We start from the raw sequence: 26,266 nt of genomic DNA, 5'->3' as shown, positions 1-26,266 counted from the left end.
GTGCCGTTTGAATCATTAAAATTGTTCATTTCATCCTGGATGGTTTTAGGGCATGGCTTATCATTCTGTTGAATTGATCCAATTTCCCAGCTCGTGTTTTCTGTTCATGCTACTGTCCAGACTCGAGCTGATGCAGAGTGTTGGCTTTTGAATTGTCGTGTGCAGTGACATGACAGTTAACAAAAAGGTCTCCTTTCCATGTCAAAACAAGATGTAAAATGACTGTTGATTAACTGTAAGCTCAGATATCAAAAGAAAGAGCATCAGTGGTCTCTGAGGGGCCTGTGCCATTCCTGTGGTTTGACTCATGTCTTTCCCTTTTTTTAAACTCTACCCCTAAGAAGGGTGGGGTAGGGATTGGCACAACATCTCTCAGGGTTAGGTTTCTCCACCACCACATTCCTGACATTTGGTGACAGTTAATTCTCTGTCCTGTGCATTGTCGGATGTTTAGAAGCATCCCTGGCTTCTACCCACTTCTTGCCAATAGTATCCTCCTCCCTCTTCCCCAACTCTCCCCTTTCCAGTTGCGACATACAGGAATATCTCCAGGCCTTGCTAAATGTCCTCCGGGGAACAAACTTGCTCCTTGTTGAGAACCGTTCTTAAAGGGTGAGAGCACCTCAACTGTAAATCTTTGTGGCTGTTACCTTCCCTCTTTCCCCTTCCCTAACCCGCCAGTTGTAAGGTCCTTGAGGACAGGAGTGAAGCATTTTCTCTTATATTGAGGTCCCTCTTTCTGTCTACTGGGTGCAATGCAGAGACTGTTAGGAATGGATAAACCATTGTTGCTGCTGTTGTTTTCCATTTTTTACCCAGACCGTATAGCCAGCAGGTCTTTTAACAAAAGGGTACTCTGGATATTTCTTTTCTTACTTTTTTGATATTTAGTTTACAGTTAGGTATGTGACAACTGACATTTCAGTGATACAGTGGCCTATTTTCCTTCTTATAAAAGACGTTACTATATCATACAGTATTTTAACCTTTCCTTGAAGAATCCCATGATACTTAGATGCTTTGGGTTAACAAAAATTCCTATTGAGTATGGAAAATTCTGTGTGCTTGCTGGTCCCCACCACCCCCCCCCCCCCAAAAAAGAGAAAGAAAAAGAAAGAGCAACAACCCTTAAATTACTTAAAGTCCTAAGGCAGTTTTCCTGAAACAAATGTTCACTTTGATTTTCTTTGTTGTAAGGTCCTCTGTTCTTTGAACCACTGCCAGCCTGAGGGGCTGCTTTTTGTTCACTTAGTAATCTGGTAAAGCTCTAGTTTAAAGCCCAATATCCACCCAGGTTAGGATATTTTAAAGAGAAGTCTTAGTTATTATGAAATATGAGAATGAATAGAGGAAATAGTTATTACATAGGCTCTCTGTACAGTTTCAGGACCAGAAATATTACACTGAAAATATGCCTTCTATAGGTAATTCATAATATGCCAGTGTTTAGTATAGTGGTTAGGAGTAACCTCAGTTTTCTCATCCCTAAAATGGGGATAATAACAGCCCCTTCCTCATAGGGTTGTAATGAGAATTAAATGAATGAATCCATTGAAAACTTTTGAAAATATACCTAGTTAAGTGTTCAATAATTGCTTCATTTTCACCTCTTTCTCCTGATTATGAGGAGTTCCAGTGTATTCTCATTTTCCTGCCTCTTTCAAAATCCCTTTCTTCTTTGTACCCTTTATTCACGATTTTAATCACACAAAGAAATCCAAATGGAACTGCCCCAGCCACATATATTGGTCTGAAATAGATGTGGCCTGCCTGTTATGCTATAGTAAATAGCAGCCTTTTTATGCATTCATAGATTATGACAAATTTTAAATCCCTCTGAGAATTCGTTGTGGAGAGTGTGCTAAATCATTTTTTTACAAATGAAAACTCTTTTCAGTGAGGGAAAAAATCCTCCCCCTAAATTTCTCTGTCACCTTAAGTGCATTTTTTATGTGACATAGAGGTAGATTATTGAAAGAGCTGTTCTTGATTTTGATCACTGATTTGATCTGAAAAGTCCAGTATAAATTCAGTGTTTTTTTATCCACTGCACTAAAATGTGTTTCATTTTGGCTAAAATACTCACTCCTGATTTGATCAGTGAGATACCCCATGGGCAGATCCAATTTATTTTGATATTTGTTAACAAAATGTTTCTCATAGGGGTGCTCAGGCTGTTAACACCATAGAGGAACCCCAGAGTAGGGCCTAAAGCTCACTTGTCATTCGTGGAACATAAAGTCAGCTCTTTTAGAAGAAAGTTTCAGGCAAAGGCCCAGAATAGCAAGCCAAGAGTAGATATGTTGTTGATGATGGGCTGATAGATTGTCAAAGTGCTTGCTTGGCAAAATGCTGCCTTAAGACTTTTAATTATTTGGAAGAAGAATATAAAAGATGAATAAAAATGAAGTATCTAATCCATCAATGTATATGCTGCATATGCAAATTGCTTAGGGCATCTCAAAGTTGTAGAGAGTAGAGAGAATAATATAATACACTCCTGAAGTATTCATCACTTGGCTTCAATAGTTATCTACTCAGGGCTCATCTTGTTTTATGGACACTCCCCTCTAACCTGCAAACCCCAGGCATCGTTCCATCCCTTAACAATTTAGTATATTAGACCTCTCCCCAGAAAAATGCACAAACACTCAAAAGTTTGCCTTCAGTTTTCAGAGATATACAATTTCCTTGAAGCCCAGTTTAGGAATCAGTGACCAAGTTCAGCTGGTGGAAAAAGAGAAGATTTCAAAAACACGTCTATATAATAGCCTAGCTGTCAAGTGTCATGTGTTCCAAATCTTGTTTCTCCCTTTAGACTCTTATCCATCTGTGATAGTTGAGTCAGCTAGAGAGAAAAAGAAAGGATGCCTGAAAGAGGACAAAAACTTTTTCCCTGTTGCCCCCTTTCCTCTCCTTCAGGGTGCTTTTAATTTTTTTGAGATGGTTGAACAATATAATTTAACCCTAATCTATCAGAATATGGAAGCAAAATGTCCAGCACTAACAATAGCAGAGAACATTGTTTATTGAGCATTTCCTATATGCCAAGTGCTCTTCATGCATTATGTCACTTTTACTTATCAACGACTCCAACAACTATTAAGTAGGTAGTACCCATCATCCCATCTTGCAAATGGAAAATTGAGGCTCAGTGCAGTTAAACAGCTTGCCCGGCTCAGTGCAGTTAAGCAACTTGCCCAGGATTTTGAAACGAGCTATCCAAAATTCCAGCCAGATATTAAAGAATATTAGACCGCCTCTCTCCGTTTCCCACAGACAGTGGGCCCATTGTTTAGCTTGTGTACCCAGAGCAGGTATATATGGACTGTTTTACATCTGGATGCATCGTTTATATTAACTTCAGCAATGGTAGTATGAGACATTTCATAGCATTGTGAAAGTCCTTTAATGTATGTGCCATTCTGAAATTATATTCAATACAAGCTAAGAGGAAGCCAGAGATGAGATTCTTGATTTTCTTCAAAGTCTATCTCATTTCCAACCTCATCTTAGCATTTTACTCCAAGACTTCTTTCCTGTCTGTGACTGCAGGAACCTCCTAATTGTTCCTCCTGTGTCTACTCTTAGCCCCATCCTGTGGTCCCCCAGAGTAATGCTTTAATGATGTAGATCAGATCATGTCACTTCTCGGTGTCAAGCCTCTCATAGGTTTCTTATAAGTAGCGGAGAAGAAAATCACTTTCCTTTCAGAGATCTGCCACACTCCACAACATCTGGCCCTCCATGCCACACCCTGTCCTGGCCACTGCTCGGCCCCTGTGGCTTTCTTTCTTTCATCTCATTCTTGTCCTTCCAGCGTGCTGAACTTCTTCGTACATGGGGGTCTTTGCTCGTTTTTAAGACCTCAACATGGCAGACTTCCTCTCATCATCTAGGTTTCAGCCTGAAAGTCACCTCTACAGAGTAGCTTTTTTCTTCCCCAGCTGCTTTCTTTGTTTTATTTTATGCAATTTGTCTGTCACTGTATGGAATTCTCATTTCTCTGTTAGTTTGCTTACTTTATTTTTTGTCTCTCCTTCCCCAGTTTGAGTATAATTTTCACGGGATCAGAGGCTTTGTTTTAGTTACTACTCTGTCTTCAGTATGTAGAAAAGTGTTTGGTGTGTAATAGTGCTCAGTAAGTACTAGTTGAATGAGTGAATGAATTATTAGATGGCGGTAATTCCAGTATGCCTGTTTGCAAAGGCCTTAACACAGACACAGCCATAAATGCTTTTGAGTTGCTACTGGGAATATAGGGGTTGTTAATTCCAATCTAGAATTTCATCATGTAATCTATCAAGCAAGTCTAAGCAATTGCCCAATAGAATGCAGTGCCTCAAGAAGCAGGAGGACTCCTCCGTCTCGTGAAAGCACCCCGTGGTCTGTGTTGTTATGAGGCAGCTGCTTTTTGCCAGTTTCCAGCGTGCATGGACTTGACCTTCAAAGTAGCAGCATGCAGCTCTCCTTTGACTGAGGGCTTTCTGAATGACCTTTTGCTTAGGCCCAGGGCAATGTTTTCATCTCAAACAAACTTGACCACTGCCAGTTTCTTAAAAGTGTCTGTCCTCATGAAAAGAAGTTGTGCTGCCTGTGCCATAATAATCCCTAATACCCGATAAACTGCAAACAATGGGGACATTTTGAGGGGGGGAAATGCTAAAACAAAAAGGCATCTGCAATCCTGAGGCAGTGCTAAACTGGGGCACACACAACTCCCATGAGCAGGGGGAAATTGGACATGCCTTACAATGGGCTATTATTATAAGGGCACTATTGAATCACGTAATCGGGGCCCTTTACAAAACCAGAAAAATGTGTCCAATATTATATAAATTCCCAACTTCTGGGCTTGAATGTGAGACTAAATGTTTTATAAATAACAGGGTTCTCATAATCCAATAAAATATTTAAAGAAAAATTTGAAGCCAGGCAGACTTGGCCATTGTATGTCAATGCCATGGGTTAATTTGTGGTTTGCAAAATTTTCAGTGAGAATTATTGCCTAAATATAGTTTTATTTATCCAGATCCACAAGCTTTCATGTTCATGTAATTTCTTGCATTTTAAAGAATTTACAAAATTAGTCCCCTATGTGTTAGAGAAAAGAACAAATAAAATAACAATCACCTAATTTAATCATCTAGGGATGGTCATTAAGGCTTTGCTGAACAATACTTCATCAGCCTTTTCTTTCTATGCACTGAGTAGTAAAACATATTTGTAAGTCAGTTTAGGATCACAGTACTTCCCTGTGCTTTCTCTTCCCACTTACATTATGAACTTTCCCCCTTACTAAATAGTTTTCTAAAATATGGTTTTTAATACCTGCATAATATTCATCTATATGCAGAGTTCTCAGCTGGGGGAGATATTGCCCCCCCCCCCCCCAGGGGACAGCTGTCAATGTCTACATACATTTTTGATTCTCAAAACTAGGGGGTGCTCCTGGCATCTAGTGGGTAGAGGCACGGGATGCAGCTAAGCATCCTACAATATACAGGACTGCCCCTGAAAGATAAATGATCTAGGCCAAAATTTCAGTAGTGCTGAGGTTGAGTGCTGACCCCGAACTATTGGGTACCTCATAATTAGTGTAATTCATGGCCTGTTAGTGGATATTTGTTTCCAGTTTTTTGTTATGAGAGATCAGTGGTCAGTAAACGTTTTTGGTAGTGGGCCAAATAGTAAATATTTCAGGCTTTCTGAGTAATAAGGTCCAATTCTGTCGATGTACTGTTGTAGCACAAAAGCAGCTGTTAACTATACAAAATGAATGGGCATGACTGTGTTCAGTCAAACCTGATTTTTATAATTCTTTTTTTTGGGGGGGTGCACAGTCCAGGAATCGAACCTAGGTCTTCCACATGTAGGGTGAGCATTCTACCACTGAACCACCCATGCACCTCAAACTTTATTTTTAAAACAGGCTCTTGGACAGTAGTTTGCCTGCCCCTATTACAGATAATGCTGGATGAACATCCTTGTACCGAAATCTTTGCCTCATATGTGATGATTTCCTTAGAAAAGTTCTTGAAAGTATAACTGCAGATGAAAAAAGGTACCTCTTAAAGGTTTATATCAATTTATTTTCTTTAACATATTAAAGTTCTTCCAATGTATTTTATTTCCTCATCTGCACTATATGAGAATGCCCATTTTATGTGACTTTTCTAAGTATACTTAGGCCTCCACAGTTCCATCAGATTTGTAAGAACCTCCAGGAATGTAGAGTTTGAAAAAATCAGATAGGGTTTGCACATTTAAGTGCCCTTGGGGATCAAGCAGGTTAATGAGTAAAACCGGCCAGTTGTCAGTGTCAGAATAAGGGGTGATGGAAATGTGGCAAAGTGACTAGCAAGAACCCATCAAATAGGGGAAGCTCCTCCTAAACTCCAGTTGCTGGCTTATTAGAGTGCAGTTTGCAGTTTTGATTTATCCAAAGAAACCAGAAACCCAAATTTTGGTATGATCACTCCCAATATTGAAATTAATGACAAATTCATAAAATGCTAAATACTGTGAGGAACAATAATCCGTGCCTACAGACTGTACCCTGGGCTGCCAGCGTAGGGATGTCTACTTTGTGAATTCTTGAGGGAGTCTGTAGCTGCAGATGGAGGCAGATCTCCAGGCTCCTGCCTCTGTGTGTTAGACCCTCAGAGCCTACTGGCTTCTAGCACTCATAGATGAGAGCTCTAAAAATTGGCCATCTTAAGGCAGTCCCTGATAGAATATCCAGGAAAGGAAGCTTTATCTCTTGGGATAGAGTGGCAGGCTATGAATCAGGTGCCTGACCTGGAGACTCAGTTCCTTCAGAACCTTCTGAATTAGTTAGGAAGAGTGAAGGACTGTCATATCTCCTTTTCCTCGGAACATTTCATAGGCTGTCAGAATTCTAGAGTACAACCTCCACAGGACCCTACACAAGCTACACCTCCTATCCGTAGCTTCTCTTACCACCACTCCCCACCCCCCTAATCCATATGCTTCAGCCACACTGGCTTCATTCATTGATTGATTCATCACATATTTGTTGAGTACCTACTATGTGCCAGGCTGTGTTCTGGACAAAGTAGAGCAAAGTATACTGGATCAGGAATACTAGCAGGGGCTGGGTTGAGATTTTGAATAAATTTTGTCAGGATAGTTGTCAGAGATAAGATCTGAGAGGTAGTAATGGGGTGACATGGGGAGGTGGGCACAGTGAACAGGGTTCTCAGATATTAGTTTGGGAAAGATCCACCTGGAGATCTTGTTAAAACTTATTTAGATTGAGGGGCCCCATTCCCACAGATTCTGATTCTTTAGATCTGGGGCGTGGCCCAAGAATGTGCATTTCTAACGAGCACCCTGAGTAGCACTAGTATAGGGACTTGTACTGTAAGAATTTTGGTTTTTCTTAGAGATGAAAGGGAACTATTATAGCTTTTTACAGAGAAGTGTCATCTGACATGCTTTACAAGGATCCTGTGTATTGAAAATAGTCAATAAGAGGACAAAAGAGACAAGATACTGTTTCAGCAATCCAAGTGAGAAATGATGTTGGCTTGGATTGGTGGTAGTAGTAGAGGCAGTAAGAATTGGTTAAATTCTAGATCAAGTCTGAAGGTGGAACCAGTACTTCTTGATGTATTAGTTGTAGAATGGGAAAGAAAAATAGTCAAAAGTTTTGGCCTGATCCTCTAGGTTGAACCATATGAAGACCATTTCTTTGCCCTATTCAAAAAAAAGGCAATTTTGTATGTTTCATCCTAATATGAGACACGGTACTAAGATGGAGATTACTAAGAGGAGAAGACTAAGTAGAGCTAGTCTGGAGAGGATGATGAACATGTTAAGTTTGAGTTGTCTGCAGTCCTCTAAGTAGTGATGCTGAGTAGACAGGTTGATATATGAGTCTGGAAAGCAGAGAAGTCTGAGTTACCTGTTTAATTCCATGAGACTCAATGGGATCACTAAGGTCATGAGAGAAGGTAGAGAAAATCCAGCTCTGAGCCTTGAGCACTCTGACGTTTTTGAAGGGGAGAAGAAGCAAAAACTAGCAAAGGAGATTGAAAAGAAATGATCAAAGAAGTAAGCAGGAAACCAGGCAGGTGTGGTAAATGGGAAGCCAAGTAAAGGAGGTATATTAACGGCTTCCTTGCTGTTCCTTGAACATGCCAAACTTGTTCACACCTGATGGCTTTTGTGCTTTGCTGGAGTGCTCCTCCTGCCAGTAGGTGCACAGCTCACTTCTACACCAACTTCAAGTCTATGCTTCAATGTCACCTTCTCCCTGAGATCTTCCTGAACATCCTAGATTAGATTCCTGGCATCTAATCAGTACTCAGTATTGGTTGAGTAAATAGTGAACAAATTACTCTTATGGTGGGAGCAGAAATCCAGGTGAGAGCGTATGAAAGCCTTTTTTCTCAAGGAGTAGTGTAGTCTGTGGCCCAGCCGTGTTGTCATCGCCACCCAGAGCTTGTTAGGAATGCAGTATCTTGGGTCCCACCCAGACCTAGGGACTCATGCTCTGCATTTTAACAAGATCTCTAGGTGGTTTGTATGCACATTAAGGTTTGCATCCAGTCTTGTATAGTTCTCTACGAATGGCAAGAAGACAATTGATTACATGCTCAGATGGCAATGACTCAAAATAAGAGATTGAAACTATCAAAATCAGGTCTCTTCAGTAATTACTTCTGTTTTCAATCAAAAGTTGTCATCAGATAAGTTTTTTATTGGCCTAAACAGGCTTCCAGGAATGTCTTGTGTGATTATCCAAGTGACTTCCTATTTTTATTTTGAATCGATCTAAGCCAGGAGTGAATATAAAATGCACAGCGCCTGACTGATATATACAATTGTGAGTGAATGAATGCCAATTCTGTTTTCTATATTTTAAAAACATCTTGCTATTTCATATGACATATCCATGTCTGATGGCCGATATGATCCTCAGAGTGCGGGAAAACCTGTGAATTCGTGGTTTTCTCTTTAAGTGAGGGATGGATTAAGTGTATTGAGCCTTGCAACTTCTTCTCCCATAGGAATTTTATTCTGAATTTTTATTCTTGGATTATAAATACTCTACAGGCAGATGGCTACCACTCTTAAATCTCTCCCACTTTTATTTTGCTGAGATAAAAACTTACCATCTTTGGTTTACTTTAGTCTGAGTGAGAAGAGAAATAATATATCAGGACTTTTCTTATGATAATAAAATTTTTTTCTTGAGGCTAGTAAATATTTTTGTTTGTCCTAAAACTAAAGCATGCCAGCTCTGCAGTTTATAATGGACACACTGTTTTACAGGCCATTAGCTAAGGATAAAAGACTTAAGAATTTTTGGTAGGACTGATCTAGTTTATTCTATTATAACATTAAACTTTCAGAAAAGTAGAACTTTCTTTTCTTTCCTTTTGTCACATTTCCAACTCATTTCTCTGAATTCAAAAGCCCTAATGGATCCACAAAGACCTATGTGACAAGAAGTGGTCTGAAAGTAGGCAGACCGATAAATATGCCCGTATAAATCCATGTGTGTGCGTACATAGGTAATATGAACATACCTTGGGATTTACATAGTTTTATTGTTGCCTCTTTACCCAGTTAAAGCCCTAGATCACAACTGATCAGCAGTGAATGGTGTTTGAGTATTTTTTTTTTTTGCACTGTGGAAAAAAATAATAGTTTTTAATTATTATTTTGTATATTGTTTCTAATCTGGGCAAGTCTTTTAACTCTCTTGTTGGAGTTTCTGTTTCTTCATCTTTCAAATGGGAATAATTAAGCACCCTCCACGTTCTCACATGAATGCTTGTCCAGACAAGCATTTGGAAAAATATTTGGAAAAAACAGCTAGAAAATTATATATACGTACTGTGTACTATTTTTCTCTATAAAAATCACCTCATTCTTTTCTCCAGACCTTGCTAACCTGTTTAAGGGGAAAGCTCAATTCTAGTTCAGCTAAACTTTCTTGTAGAAAGGGGTCAGCAAACCTTTTCTGTAAAAGCCAGATAGCAGATAGTTAGACTTTTTGGGCTATACGGTTCCTGTGGCAACCAATCAAATTGGCCCTTGTAGTGAGAAAGCAACTGACAGTACCTAAACTAAAGAGGGTATCTCTGTTCCAATAACATTTTCTTTACAGATGCTGAAATTTGAATTTCATATAATTTTCCTGTATCACGAAATATTGTTCTTTCAATTTTTTTTAATGACCATTTAAAAATATAAAACCATTCCTAGTTGTTAGGCTTTACAAAAGCAGGTGGTAAGTTTGACTAGTGGAGTGTCCCTTAGATAGAGAAAAAAGGCCTTGGGCCTTGCCAGCCTTAGTCACTTCTAACCTTCCTATATTTAAGGATTCTTTATTTTTGCTATTTGTTTGCCTGTGATTTTTTAAAAATTTATTTATTAAAAAAAATTTAACAAATGAACTAAAACATCAACATACATAATCAGTAATTCACAATATCATCACTCAGTTGCATATTCATTATTTCTTAGAACATTTGCATCAGTTCAGAAAAAGAAATGAAAAGACAACAGAAAAAGAAATAAAACGAAAACAGAAAAAAAATTATACGTGCCATACCCCTTACCCCTCGCTTTCATTAGCATTTCATACTAAATTTATTTTAACATTTGTTCCCCCTATTTATTTTTATTCCATATGTTCTACTCGTCTGTTGACAAGATAGATAAAAGGAGCATCAGACACAAGGTTTTCACAATCACACAGTCACATTGTGACAGCTATATCATTATTCAATCATCTTCAAGAAACATGGCTGCTGGAACACAGATCCACATTTCCAGGCAGTTCCCTCCAGCCTCTGCATTATGTTTGCCTATGATTTTGATTCTTCTCCCTTAAAGCAGGATTCATATCCTTGTCCTTATTTTTTCTTAATTTTCTTCAGGCCTCAATATACACCTCTGGAAAGATTGTACAGAACACAAAAAAGGAAAGCTGTGCTCAAGAGCATATGTCCAGGGTTTGTGTTTATTTATTTATTTTTTTCCTTTGTGGGAGCAATATAACAGTGAAACTGAAAATAAACTTGGCACTCATTTATTAGACACACTTTGACCAAGTTATTTAAGAAAACTAGTTTTTCTCTGTTTACTGTTTTTAAAGTTTGCGATTACATGATTGATCTTTTCTGTTAACTGCCATTTAAAAGTTAGTATGAAAAGAATGGGAATGGCAGTACATAACACCTGATTGAATTATTATCCCTTTATTTTTCCTTAAACTTACTGAGCAAAAGAACACATTTTCTCTCTAAACATAAGATGAAAAATCTGGATTCCTTGTTGACTTATTAAAACAAATAAAATCGGGCGCTGCAGCAGTGGCTCAGTGGCAAGAATTCTCACCTGCCGTGCTGGAGACCCAGGTTCAATTCCTGGAGCCTGCCCATGCCAAAAAAAAAAATCACTTATAATCTAGAAAGGTTATGAGAATCTTCACTCAATTTTATGTAAATTCTGGTTTACAAATAAGAAGGGATAGACATAGAGTTAACATCCAGTTGGGGATTTTTTTAACCCCGTGAATTCTTTCGTCAGCCATGATGGTAGTATCTCCGGCCACCATCTTGTGTTGGCAGGCAGTGTGCTCTAGGGTCTCTTTAGAATGAAACTGATGGAAAATAACCTGTCAGTGTCACCCCAGGAAGTGGCAAAGCTAAAATGTGTGAGCAAGGAGGTGATCCTTTCCAGTTCTCTTGCTATCATTTCAAGATCTAAATGAAGAAAGGAAAAAAGGGAAAAAGATAGTAATAGTAATAAAGAAGAAGTTTCAGAGCTTTCAAATTTTTGCACTTTAACTCATTTAATATGCTATGTTTTTATGAAATATAAATTGTACTATTTTGTGATAGAGTGTGCTGGTTTGAAAGGAAGTATGTCCCCTAAGAAAAGCCATGTTTTAATATAAATCCCATCACATAAAGGTAGAATAATCTCTATTCAATGCTGTATGTTTGAAACTGTAATGAGATCATCTCCCTGGATGATGTGATTTAGTCAAGAGTGGTTGTTAAACTGGGTTAAGGGACGACATGTCTACACCCATTTGGGTGGGTCTTGATTGGTTTATTGGAGTCCTATAAAAGAGGAAATATTTTGGAGAATGAGAGATTCAGAGCAGAGAATGCTGTAGCACCACGAAGCAGAGAGTCCATGAGCCAGCAACCTTTGGAGATAAAGAAGGAAAACACCTCCCGGGGAGCTTCACGAAACCAGAAGCCAGGAGAGTAAGCTAGCAGATGATGCCGTGTTTGCCATGTGCCTTTCCAGCTGAGAGAGAAGCCCTGACTGTGTTCACCATGTGCCTTTCCAGATGAGAAAGAAACCCTGAACTTCATCGGCCTTCTTGAACCAAGGTATCTTTCCTCGGATGCCTTAAATTGGACATTTCTATAGACTTGTTTTATTGGGATATTTTCTCAGCCTTAGAACTATAAACTATAAACTCATTAAATTCCCCTTGTTAAAAGCCATTCCATCTCTGGTATATTGCATTCTGGCAGCTAACAAACTAGAACATAGAGCATAACATATTCTAGGTTTATTTTGTGGTCAACACTTCAAGGACTCAGCAATACTAAACATTTGAATTCCTTAATTTGGGTAGCTGGATTGAAGGTCAAAAACATGCAAATCAGGAAGTCGTGAAAATGTTTCTCTCCTCCTTAATACCATATATACATATATATATATATATATATATATATATATGTTTCATTCGCACATTGGTTTGATTGGCCATTTAAATATTAATGGAAAGTAAGTCACTAACTAAAAAGCTAAAATTTAGAATGGCCGTAGACAGGAAATTATGCCTGATATTCATACAGCTTTTAAAATTGTGAAAGCATTGTTGAGCCTCATTATAATGCTATAAATCCATTATGGCAGGGTTTGGCATTATCATCCAGCTTCTTACTGATATGTGGAGGTGAGTGTCGTAGCTAGAATGGGGCAGCGACAGTACCCATGTCCATTGTACATCGGCAGTTCTCAGAATGTGACCAGAGAGCCCTGGGGGACTCAGAGACCCTTATAACAGTTCTGCTACCTGAAAACTATTTTCTGTTTTCATAATACTGCTGTTCTAGTTTGCTGGCTGCCAGAATACAACACACCAGAGATGGATTTGCTTTTAATAAAAGGGAATTTATTTCGTTAGTTCTTCAGAGGAAAGGCAGCTGACTTTGAACTGAGGTTCTTTCTTACACAGAAAGGCACAGGGTGATCTCTGCTGGCCTTCTCTCCAGGCCTCTGGGTTCCAACAACTTTCCCCAGGGTGATTCCTTTCTGCATCTCCAAAGACCTGGGCTGAGCTGCGAGGGCTGAGCTGTGAGTGCTGAGATGCGGTATGCTGAGCTGCTTGGGCTGTTCTACATTGAGTCTCTCATTTAAGCACCAGCCGGTTAAATCAAATATCATTCATTGCAGCAGGCACGCCTCCTAGCCGACTGCAGATGTAATCAGCAACAGATGAGGTTTACGTACCATTGGCTCATGTCCACTGCAACAGAACTAGGTGCCTTCACCTGGCCGAGTTGACAAATGAATCTAACTACCACAACTGCTAAGAAGGCATTTGCCTTTTTCACGCTCATTGTCTCACAAGGGTCCAATGACGTTTTCCAAAGGCTATGTGACGCGTCAAAATATCATCATTCTGTTAGCTAATGGATTGTATGCTTGTGGGTAGCCTTGTGTTTTAAACATTTCTCGGTTTTAATTCCTAATATGGTACATATTGATAGATATAACCCACATAAACACAATAACCATTAAGAGTATATATAAAAGGGTCCTGAAACAAAAAAAAAAGTTTGATAACTGTTCTAGATACTTTGCTAAGCTCTTAGAAGCATGATCTCATTTGCTGCTGAAACAACTCTGTGAGGCAGGCTCCATTATCATCCCCATTTTATACATGAGAAAACAAAGGCCTGGAAAAGTTAAGTGATTTGCAGAAGGTCACATGGTGGGAAGTGGCGAAGCCCCAGAAGTCGCATCCAGGTTTCCAGTTCTTAACTGCTCTGCTGACCACACTGTCAAGCCTGGTGTCTCTCCCAGAAGCACCAGGACTCGCCTGGAATTCGATAGTGTCAACTTGTAAGAAGAGGGACTCGTACGTGAGCAGTCCCCCACCCTCCCAGAAATGTAGTTATGAAGATTATCCTCATGGACAATGGGAAGCAGAGACCACCTTCTCGTGGTTTGTGGGCTTAATCCGGTCCACAGATGAGTTTGGTTTGGTTTGTACAATGTGAAAAATAAAGCAATTAGGTGTCAGTTTTTTAAACCAGAAGTTTTCACTTAAAAAAAAATAAAAAAGTTCCGATTCCCAGCTACCCTTGAAAACTTAGATCTAGATCCACAGGACCAGTGTTCCCACATGGCCACAATCAGTTGCAGCTTATATCAGTTGTCTCTTTTATTTTTGTATTTTTAATTTTTTTCCTGGAGGAATGGAGCCTCCACATTCCCTCTAAGGGGCACAGTACCGCCCCCTAAAGGCAGCGAGATTCACTAGCTCTTCACACCACTGTTTAAACTGCTGCTACGGGAGAAACTGCGATTCTTGGGTTTGGGTGTGAGAGCTGTCCCTTTTAGATGAAGCATTGTGCCCTCTAGTTTGCCACAGACTTCACCAATCCCTATTATTACCCATAGCTCATGTCCCTTGTTTACCTCACTTGTTGGAAGTGTTTCTGTTTGAAACAGCTATCTACTACATAGTGTTTGTTGGACATTTGCTCTCAGCTTACTTGGAAACTAAAAAGACAATTGTCAGCAATAAAGCAAAATAAATCCCCTCTGCTTACTCAAACCTAGATGCTGTAAAGACCTCACTGACAATTCCAAATAGAGAGCAAGTTGCTTCTTTTCTTACTAAAGCATGAAATTCTGTTTCATTAAAGAATAAGGATCTGCCAGTGAATTAACATTTATTTTTAAATGTGTAGCCTTTCTTTTAAAAGTGTAATAGTGAAATAAGCACATTACACCCATTGCCCTCATTTTATGTTTATTTTAGTAATGTCTATTGTCCTCATCATTATCGTGTCTGGACCCTTTATGAAACTTAAAATGTCTCTGTGAACTTCTGTGTACATGTTAGATCAGTCATTTGAACCAATTTGAGATTGTTAACTTGAAGGGCATTTGTGTAAAATTACTGAATTTCAAATTTTTATGTTTAAAATGTCATCTCTCCATTTTAGCAGCAAACATTAAGCATTTATCATAATTTTCAGGTATATATTTGTTTGCTTTTTTCCTTCTTTTTCTTTTTTTGTTTACACGGGCAGGCACCTGGAATCGAACCCGGGTCCTCTGGCATGGCAGGCAAGCATTCTTGCCTGCTGAGCCACCGTGGCCCGCCCTTTTTCCTTCTTTTGCCTCATCCCCAGACTGTAAGCTCCATAAAGCTGGCAATCCTTTTTGTTTACAGTGTCCATTCTGTGCCTTGCACAGTGTTCAGCACATAATAACAGTAAGTAATTGAATGCATAAATGAAGACTATTTAGATGCAAATGTCATATATTTGATAACTCTTATTCTTCTCTAGTCCTGAGAATTAATTGAAAGATTTTCAGTAAAATTTTCTATGCTCCCTAATTTGAGAGTTAAATTGAGGAGACAATTATTTTTTTATTTTCCAGCTAAATGTACATCTAGTACCAAATATGTGTATATTTATACATATACATATGTACATATTCATGTATATGTTTATGCATATTCACGTATATATTTTTCTTACTCTGATTTAGGGTAGTTCCCCCTTTTCCCTGTGCAAGATTGGTAGGCAAATTATGCATCCATCCAGCAACAATAAGATACACATTGAATCTAGGATGCAAGATGAAGCTGTTGAACTTGAAAGTTCATCAGAGAGATGTCTCCAGACTAAGAGATGGTCTTCCTGCAGTCACAGTGACAGAGTTATTGACCATTAGAAAAGCTTCCCATGTAATAGTAGCTTTTAGGCAGTGTTGCCTCCAAAGGGGGCATCTAGCTCTTAACCTATTGCAGAAAGAGAAATACCATTGTCTATTAATACTACTGGAACTAAAGATGAATAGTGAATTGGCCTTGATCTGACAGCGAGTTTGACTTTTGATAGCTCATCACTTAAAAAGGTTCTTTATATTTATGAAAAAAGCATGACGTCAAGCCAGGGGAAAAATCGATACCAATGTTTAAGACCCAACTTGTAGGGCTTCCCAAAAAAAGCCCCTTGTGTGAACTGAGGTTTTTTTTTTTTTTTTCATGCATAACTAATTAGCTTAGGTTATTATAAGCAGGGCTGCTGTGATAAAGTTTCCGGTGGTGTCTCGGGATACCTTGTTTATAGTGCCTTCTCTATGCTAGTCAGTCATCGAATTGGAATTACAGAAAGTAAAGGGAGTGAGTAGTCTACTGTTTCTCACTGGATTGGGGCCACTTAAAACGTTGTTATGCTGGAAATGCTAGAATATAATCACTATCAGGTGAGCTTTATTCGTATTCATACTTAGTCTCTGAAATATAATGCAATAAATCAAGTAATCAACCTTTCTTATGTCTTTATAATAGGCTCACTGTTTTCAATAAGTAAAAGTCTACTGTTTTAATGTTGTTTATTGTTTGATGTTATGAGAAGTAATTCAATATAGTTTTGAATAAAGTAAATATTTTTAGGAGAATATTTTTTTCTCCAGTGCATGCCTGTGCTTTCTCCTTCAGCTTCTGCTAATATCTCGTAAAATTAAATTGTTTTCATCAAGGAAACCATTAGTTGAAATAGAGTATCTTGGATTTAAAAAATAGCATTTCTAATTCTTTATTGATGCTTTTAAGAAAGAAAGAAAAACATCCTGGTGGCTTGTTAATCATCATACCTTTTGAAGTACATACATATAAGTGTTATGCATTTGAAAGAAACTGCTTTATGAGGAATTGCTTTTTGCATTGAATTCTTTCTTAATTAAAATGTTGAATAAGGATGTCCAAATGAAAGTGGGTGGAATTAGTCCACAACTAGTTAATTTAATCACCAGAATGTTTCTGTTTATTTCTATAACCATTTCACAATTGACCCTTAAGGAGGTTCTTTTCTCCCCTTTTTTAAAAAACAGGAAGCTGTTCAATTTGCCAAAGAAAGTGAAATAAATTGAATTATGCCTCCTCTTCTAGATTGTTGTTTTGATGTTAATAAACCCTTGCAGGTGTGTGTGGGAAATTTTTGCCCTACAGATTGTTGCAAACTTTTTAATTACTAAACATGAGAAGAAGAAGGGCACAGGATTTTAAAGAGAAGTACAGTTAATTAGCAAGGAAATAAAATCGGGCGAAGTATTACCCTAAATCCTATGAGTTGAACTTTAAAATTCGGTAATAGCAAAAATCCATTAGTACCGTGCCTGGTGCGTGACGGGGGCTTACTAATGAATTTTACCAGCGAACGGCCAGTCTCACGCTCGCGCCTGAAAGAAGAGCTGCCCGAAACTCAAAAAATAACAACGCTATCTTTCTTCTTTCCATGGCTATATTCAGGTGCAGACCCACCTCGAAAACCCTACCAAGTACCACATACAGCAAGCCCAACGGCAGCAGGTAAAGCAGTACCTTTCTACCACTTTAGCAAATAAACATGCCAACCAAGTCCTGAGCTTGCCATGTCCAAACCAGCCTGGCGACCATGTCATGCCACCTGTGCCCGGGAGCAGCGCACCCAACAGCCCCATGGCTATGCTTACACTTAACTCCAACTGTGAAAAAGAGGTAATTCATGTCTCCTCTCCTCTCCTGTTTTCTTGAACTAAATGACTGTCTGTTGGATATTATTCCCGCATTTAACTATGAACTCTAGTTTGTCCGCGTGGCCATGTTCCCGGCCTCCGTGTCACGTTGGCCAGTGTGGCCGGGGCGCACCAGCCTCTTCCCGCTTTCCTTGGGTCATCGGGTTTACTGTGCATGAAGGGGGGCCCGGCCCGTTCCAAGTGGATCACCGAGGCCAGGACGCTTTCTCTTTCAACTCGTTTCTGTTTCATTATCTGAGTGCTCTCTTCTTTTCAATGCCTTTCAGTTTATGAAGCAGTGAAAATGCAGAGAGAGGAGAAAGGAAGGTGGAAAAGGAAAAGCAAAAATAGAAAAGGTGTGGGGCAGGCGGCTTGAAGTTCCGCTTGTTGTGAATGTCTGGAATATTATTTTTATTTCTCCCCAAGTTGGAAAAAAAAAAAAAAGCAAAGAATGTGCATGGGTGGATTCGAATAAAATAGCAGTTGGGAACTTAATAGAAAAACGAAGGTTTAATTGCTGGATCAGTTCAGTCTCATCACAGGATTGCCATTGCCCATTCATTGAATCTCCTTTTTTTTAAAGGCTGGATTGGAGACAAGACTCAAACATGCTTTTGAGCTAATTGTTATATCAAAATTGGGAGCATAAAAAATACCTGAGAGGAGAATTGTGACTTAATGACTGTGAGTTCCAAATTATGAAAGGATGAGCTTCATTTTAATGGCGTTTTACTGTACTCTGAAATATTTATGTGATTTCAGAGGTGATTTTGGTTTGATGGATTTTCATTTCTAGAGGGACGGCTACGTCTGTTCCCCTTTGTCCGAACCAAAACACTTTACTCTTCCCTGCCCATTTTTGTCATCTATCAAGATGATTTGATGAATGTTCTTCATTCATTATTTCTTTTCTCGGCCACATTCTATTTTGTTTGAAAGCTTGGTTCATCTAGTTGCTATGCCATCAGCCTCATGTGAATGTTTCATTGAAAAGTAACTTGCAAATTCAAGACATGGGCTGTTTCTGCTTGTGCTTTTCAGGGATTTTATAAGTTTGAAGAGCAGAACAGGACAGAGAGCGAGTGCCCGAGTCTGAACACACACTCCCGTGCATCATGTATGCAGGTACTGAATGACTCTGCAGTGCAAGGATGTAGCACCTTGTAATGAGAATCTATATTTGTTGTTAATCACACCTTTCTGGTGACTTAAGAGGTTTTTTTCCCCATTGATTTTTTTGTTTTGTTTTGTTTTAATAGGGAAGGCTATGAACAGGCCCATTTTCTTCATAGTGTCTCATGATTAAATAATTACTAGGGAAATGAAGCTTGTGTGTTTTTTCCCCGTAAATTGCTTTAAGTCATTAAAAGTGGATAAAACGCATAAATTAACAGCTAAAACGTAAAATGCTGTACTTCATCTAAATACTGTGATTGATGTATGTTATGCACATTTGTAGGATAGTAATTTTCCTAAGATATCAGTAAAACCAAGATGTGCATGTGTGATCTGTACATTGTTTTACAAAATAGAATCTCACAGCATATATATTTTGAAACTTTCTTTTTTAATTTAACAATATTTTACAGACATTTTTCCAAGTAATTTAAGTTTATTCTATGACATCCTATTTAATGGATATATAAATTATGCTACATCTGTTTACTAATAGATTTATATATTAAATACATATGTGTATAGATACAAAGTGAGAAAGAAAGAAGAGAGAAGACGAATAAATGACCCAAAAATTTCTAATTTTTAGTTTTCTCTTTCCTGTCATCGACTTACGTTAGTTTTGTCATAAGAGAAAAAATGTTAAATTTTCTATCACCCAAGCCAACTGATTTTACTTCCCTAAAAATAAAATTTAAAAGTTACATAGCGGGCGGGCCGTGGTGGCTCAGCGGGCGGGAGTGCTTGCCTGCCGTGCCGGAGGACCCCGGTTCGATTCCCGGCCCCAGCCCATGTAGAAAACAAACAAACAAACAAAATATAATAAAACAAGAAAATGTTTAAAAATGTTTCCCTTTCTTCCTCCCTTCCTTCCTTCTCTGTCTTTCCTTCCCTTCCTCCCTCTCTCTAAAAAAAAAAAAAAAAAAAAAAAAAAAAGTTACATAGCAACAATGTTGACAAGTTTCCTGGCTCATTTTTCCTGTTTATTGACTCAATTAGAAAGTCTTAAGAACAAACAAATAAACTTGTCATGCCTAGAAATAGGACCCAACAGTGCTGTGAACCATGATTTAGAGCTGATCTCTAATTATTCTTCTAAGGGATTATTTAGTAAGTAGCATTTATTGAGCATTTATTATATTCTTGGCATTTCACATGTATCCTAAAATCCTCACAAGTATCAATTTGGCCAGTAAATGTTAGTAATCCCATTTTACAGGTTGGCAAACAAAGGCTCTTAAAGATTAGGTGCTTTGCCCCTGTTCTAAAAAGTGAGAGTCAGGATTCAGACCCAGGCCCTGTGACTTCAGAGCCTGTCTTCTCTAATAGAAGTGGCAAAAAGACAGAGAGAAGCATCCTTCCAAGTTCTGAAGTTTATTTATGCACTTATGAAACACTGTTAAGACCCATTCATGTGTGTATGCACACACACAGAGACATACCATCTAGCTCAAATACATTAGGTGTTTACAAGGAAATGTTTTCACAGACTTGGCCTTGCAACTGCTGCAATGTACGTGTAATCACCGTTGTTTATTATTATACCTGATGTTTTGGTACATCATGAATAAAATTGATCTAGTGGGAATGTCAGCTCCACGACCGTAATGATAACCTCGTCCTGGTGTACTCCGTGGGGAGCACCAAGCACACTGGCAGCTATACAAAGAGAAATTTATTTTACAAGTCACTGTAAGAGCAGCACAGGCTAGCCAGTGGCCTGGGAGCCTGTTGCCCCACACACTCCTACGGGAACGAAAGTCTGAAATGCCCTTTATATTTTCCTGCTCCCAGGACAGCATGGGAAATGAATAGGGCATAGTTTTTAAAGAAAAAAAGGAAATGGCAGCGATCATTCGGGGTGAATGGTTTCCTGGGCCATTGTTCCTGTTTAGAGCAGGTGGTTTAACGTAGTGATTGAGAGCATGGGTTCAGATCATAGCCCTTCTTAAATGTGTGACTTTGGGCAAGTTACTTCATCTCACCTGGAAAATTTCTCTTATTAAAGTATCTTCTTTGATGGGCTTATTGTTAAGGTAAATAACTTAGCCCATGAAAAGTCCGGTGCCTGGTACCTAGTAAGCACTCTCTAAATGCTGGCTGCAAATATCATTCACATTTGATATTTCGCTGGCTCTTTCACATTTGAGGGGAAAGAGCAAAATTACTTCTTCAGATCTAACTAAAAGACATTATTGCTTTGGGTAAGAAAGAACCCTGGGTCTCTTTTTGGGTTGGTTTGTAGTTTTTGCTTATTTCTCTCTCTCTTCCATTGCCCTTTTTCCCAGATGGATGATGTAATTGATGACATCATTAGCCTAGAATCAAGTTATAATGAAGAAATCCTGGGCTTGATGGATCCTGCCTTGCAAATGGCAAATACGGTATTGATAACCCCTTTTTTTAATACAGAAAATCTTGAGATATTCCCAGTATCCTCCCCCTTTTCCTGAGGTTTTAGTTTATCTTGGCGACTGATTCATTGAGAAATTTATTATAAAACAGAGCATTATGTCAGGATCACAAATAAGTAACTTTGATATCAGAAATGAATTTCTCAAGTGTATCAGTGATCCCATAATGAAACTTCACATTCCTTGAAGTCTGAGTCCCCTTTCAATAGGATGTGAGACCCACCAATTTCCCCTGACATCTCATGTTCAATTTGGTACACTATAGCTGAGAGAAATACTATAGATGGTACTATTTACAGTGGGGTTCTAGTTGACCTGAAAAAATTAATGCAATTTTAAAGGAGATACTTTACCGTGCATGGGTATTAGAGGAACACTGGGGTTACCCTTATTTAGCAGCAAAATTCAATTCAATTTCAATTATTTAACTGGTGGTCATATTTGCTCTTATATGTTACTTATATCTCTCTATAATTTGGAGTCTTGCCTGGATTGCTTATTTTGCTTGACTCCTTACATTTATGTGGCATGTAACTATTTTACCAAATCCTATCTTATTGCAGATCTCATTTAGTCTTTGCAATAATCATGTAGGTCAAGTTCAACTGGTCGTGTTATGTTCAGTTTTAGGATTAGGACAGTAAAATAGTCTTCCCCAGTATTACATAGCTTACATGTGTCAGAGCGAGGACTGCTCAGTAGGTCTTTGAATGCCCAGCCAATCCTTTTCTGTGAGAGCAGTATCAAGAGACTCTCATATTCCTTAATAATTATACATTCCCTCATCCAGAAAACAAGACAGTGCTTATTTATTTGTACCCAAATCCTCCATAAGTGGAGTTTTTTTCGTGTTCATTTTCTTTTTTTTTTTTCCATATTGGTCCAGGTGTTTAAGTTCATTGACTTCATGTCTTGAGGGGTGGCACTGCCCTTGAAACCTCAAAGCTTCTCCTGCAATCTTTAGCCTTTGTCTACTTCCACCCATTTAAGCTTTCCCACTGATGTGGGAAGAACCGAATATTCTACCATTCTGAAAATTTTTCCACTCTGAACTCTTCCTTCTTCTTTGAACCCTTGGTTAACTTCCATGGAACCCTTCTGTTTCCAGCTCTGTGCATCCCAGGAGACGAACAACTTATCAGCAGTCAAAATCCTAGGAAGAACAGGAGCAAAACACTTGGGGGAGCTTGCACTAGGGAATTTATAAATACACTCAGACTTGGGTGTATTTATAATACGTTCACCACCCTAACAGCATTAATTAGCAAGGGCCTAGTCATCTCAAAAGAACTTTGCTTTGAGGGTGGTCATTTTGCAAATGATGCTAAATGGAAGCCTGGGCACCCTCAGGAGGATATGATTTTTATTTTTCAATGGTGGGGACCTTGAAGTCATCCGATTCAACCTAGTACTCAGTGCGTTAACATCCTCTTGCATGTCCTCTTTGTCCCTCCCCACCCCACCCCACCCCACCCCCAAAAATCTATCATCCAGCTTCTTGAAAGCCTCCAGTGCAGTAAATCACAAAATTAAGTTAGGAGTTGGAGGTTTCTAATCAGACCTGGAATCAAATCCTAAGTCTGCCATTTACTCTGTGACTTTGCATGTTACGTCGCTTCTTGATGCCCTATATTTTCCCATCTGGAAAATGGGGATGACAACTCTACTTACCTCCCAGGGTCATCTCACTTTATGAAGTACTTACTTACTGCATTTAGCATTGAAAGTGTAATTTATACTCAGCAAAATTATCTGAACTGTTAAATGTAATGAACTCATGATATCAAGGAATTTTGATAGCATTTGTTTATTCATTGGGTACCAATAATGTGTTAAGGTCTATGTTAAAATAATATCATACTTGGTAAGCATAATATTCCTCACACAGAGTCTCTTTGTAAGTTCCAGGCATGGGTCCCCGTTCTACCTTATGGAGAACTCTTCCACATGACAACCCTTCTGAAGACAGTTGTCATGACCCCCATACACTTCTTTCTTTTAGGCTGAAAACCGGTACTTCCCAGGGAGTCTGTACTAGAGTTGATGTCTCATTTCAGCATTACCTGATTGCACCTGAACCATTTTAAAGATTGATTTAATATTTACTAAATGCCTAATATGTGGACTAGGTGCTGTGGGTACAAAAGATGAGTAAATTATGCATCCTGTTCGCATGGGATTACCAGATTGGAAGGGGGGAGGGCAATTTAACCCCTGTGTGAAGAAGGGTAATACAGTAGGAGAGAGGCCATCTCAGGAGATTTCCCAGATAGGAAAGGTCCTCTGGATAGAATTGAATTAATTTCCAGTCACGTGAGGAGTAACTTTCAGCCACCCTCAGAAGTCCCTGGCTTTGTCCTGGCGTGCATTTTTCTTCTATATTCCAGTTTGGAAAAGGCTAAACATGGCCATATCAGAGTCCTCCTAGGACAGAAGTGTTTGAGCATTTTGCTGTTTGGAGAAAGAAAAGATAGCTTTGGTGCTTGGTACACAGACTCTTAAGCCAGGCGTCTGATTTGAAGCTTAATCTTGAGTGGTTTCTTTCAGCTCTTTGCCTCAGTTTCCTTGTCTGTAAAATGGGGAAGATAATAGCATCCACCTCAGAAGAGTTAATGCGAGGACTCTAACAGTTAGTCCATGAAAAGTACTTAAATTGCCTGATAAGTTCTCAATAAATGTTCAGTGTCAGCAGTTATTCTTGATAAACTTGGGTTTTAATTATCAAAATTAAATAACAAAGCTATTACAACTTATTAACCTATTTTAATGTTCTCTTCACAGTAAAATTTAAACTTAATGTTCTTAATGTTAGGCCTTTTCCCCCTATTTTGAATTGACTATTTTCAAGTTAACGGCTTTAAAAAAGTGGAAGGAACACTTAGAGAGGAAAATATCCTAAGGGAATTGAAGTCTAGAAATAACCATTCTGAGAGCACAAGGGCCCTCTTGTACCATCACAAACAAAGAATAAAAGTCCCAGTTTACTTGTGTTAACAGTGCTCAATTGATATTCAGAGAAGGGGACCATCCAAAGGGAGAAAAATAATAAGATTTTACAATTATCATTTACTTGGAAAAATACTCATTTTGGTGGAGCAGAACACTGACGAACTCCATTCAAACCAAGTTTGAGGCTCCAGCATGCAAGTGTCTAACTTCTCCTTCTTTGTCCCAATTAGAATATGGCTTTCATCAATCCATTGTGCAGCCTGTGCCAGGGAAGCTTCAGTGGAATCTTATCCATTTCGTTAATGTGTTGGATTAAAACAAGCAAAAGAGCAAATTGTTCATGTTAATGTCTCTTCTTCTCCCTTAGCCCCAAAGAAATTATTTTGAAGGAATTATAATCAGTTAACTGTATTTATGGGGGTAGGGATGGGGTTCTAGCCCAGAAAGGGAACTACAGGATCTTTTTAAAATATATGTGGCTAGGAGATTAGTTTTTAAGTAGGGAGCCAAACTATTTTAATCAGCCTTCATTTTAGTAGCTTCAGCAAATAACAGCCATTAATACAAAGAACATAGCTACCATTAACGCAAGGTTTCTCAGCCTCAGCACTAATGGCATTTGGGACCAGATAATTGTGTGTAGTCCTGTGCATTGTAGGATATTTAGCAACACACATGGCCTCTACCCACTAGAAGTCAGTAGCAACCCCTCCCCATCCCCCCCCACCCTTTGTGATAACCAAAAATGTTTGCAGACATTGCCAAATATCCTGTGGGAGACAAAATCACCCCAAGTGGGGAATTACTGATTTGGGGTAATGACTGGTCTCTTCAGCCCTGCACATGCCCTGGATTCTTGTGCTGGATTTGCACTGCAGGTTGGTAAAATTGGTGTAATGGCGGTTAGGATACTCAGTAGTTAACTTGGCAGGTAGGTTAGTTGATCAGAGTGAAAATTTGCTTGTAAAGTAGGAATACAGTGCAGTTTCCCATCCTTTTTCACTTTCTAGAAATAATATTGCTACTCACAGTAGCTACCACTTAACGGTCACTTAAATAGCAGGCACTGTGTTTTACCTACTTTGTCTCATTTATAAAACTCTGTGAGATGAGTTATATGATGGCCAGTTTTCAAATGATAACACTGAAGCATGGAGAGGTTAGAAAACTTGCTTAGTATCACGCAGCAGGTCAGTAACAGAGGCTGGATTTTAACCCGGGCCTCTTGACTCCTAAACCCAGGCTATAAATCACTGTACTATTAATTTGTGGATTGAAATATCCACATTTTGGGTTTTTATTTCCTCAGGCCCAATTTAAGAGGAATGAATCTAAATTTGCAGTTTCCAATTGGTGTATTTTCATCTGTATGTTATTGGTCATTTGAGAGAATGAAAGGTGCTAGGTTGCAGTACATTCTTTATTAGATACCTCTCAATCCCTATGCATTTTATTCACACTTAAATGCCATCTGAATTTATTTTTCTTCGATGCAGAGGAAGTTCAGTGCCCTGTCTGGTAAGGGAAGGGCTGAATGATGTGAAATCTAACCCTATAATAAGATTTATGGGAGTTGTTTTAATTCAGCTGAACATAAAAATTGTGTCCAGTTAAAGTAGTGAGATACTGCATATATTTACCCTTAGTTAATATTTAGAACTTTATTCAGGGAGTACTGGGAAGGGGAAATATCTTAGAATTTTGTGTCTAATGTGATGTACAGCTACAGGGAAATGCATATACTACAAAAAAGAATGTCAATGTAAGGGGAAAATGAGTGCCTTACTTTAAAATGCCCAATTCAGAAATAGAGGAAAAGAAAGTCTTTAGCTTGCTTGGGAATACTAAAATTTTTTTTTCAAGTGCAGATTTTTGTTCTTTTTATTAAAGTCAGTGGGCTCCCTCTTGTGGCCTTG

General features: G+C 38.7%; 1 protein-coding gene and 1 non-coding gene across 7 annotated transcripts in view; one reads left to right on the top strand and one right to left on the bottom strand.

Annotated features, from left to right (window-relative positions):
• MITF (melanocyte inducing transcription factor) overlaps nucleotides 1-26,266 on the top strand; it is a 264,586-nt gene that overhangs the window by 216,061 nt on the left and 22,259 nt on the right. For all 6 annotated transcript variants that reach the window (XM_077128730.1, XM_077128729.1, XM_077128732.1 and 3 more), the window contains exons 3-5: nucleotides 17,567-17,794; nucleotides 18,853-18,936; nucleotides 21,276-21,371. In XM_077128730.1, the coding sequence (XP_076984845.1) occupies nucleotides 17,567-17,794; nucleotides 18,853-18,936; nucleotides 21,276-21,371 (408 nt within the window). The remainder of the gene's footprint in view (nucleotides 1-17,566; nucleotides 17,795-18,852; nucleotides 18,937-21,275; nucleotides 21,372-26,266) is intronic.
• Nucleotides 14,489-14,622, bottom strand: LOC143658164 (small nucleolar RNA SNORA68). Its single transcript, XR_013163173.1, has one exon. It is a non-coding gene; the product is annotated as a small nucleolar RNA SNORA68 (small nucleolar RNA).

Source organism: Tamandua tetradactyla, chromosome 15 (assembly GCF_023851605.1).
Source record: "Tamandua tetradactyla isolate mTamTet1 chromosome 15, mTamTet1.pri, whole genome shotgun sequence".
Taxonomy (NCBI): domain Eukaryota; kingdom Metazoa; phylum Chordata; class Mammalia; order Pilosa; family Myrmecophagidae; genus Tamandua; species Tamandua tetradactyla.
Note: the sequence above shows the minus strand (reverse complement) of the source record. Positions and strands in the feature narration are given on the sequence as shown.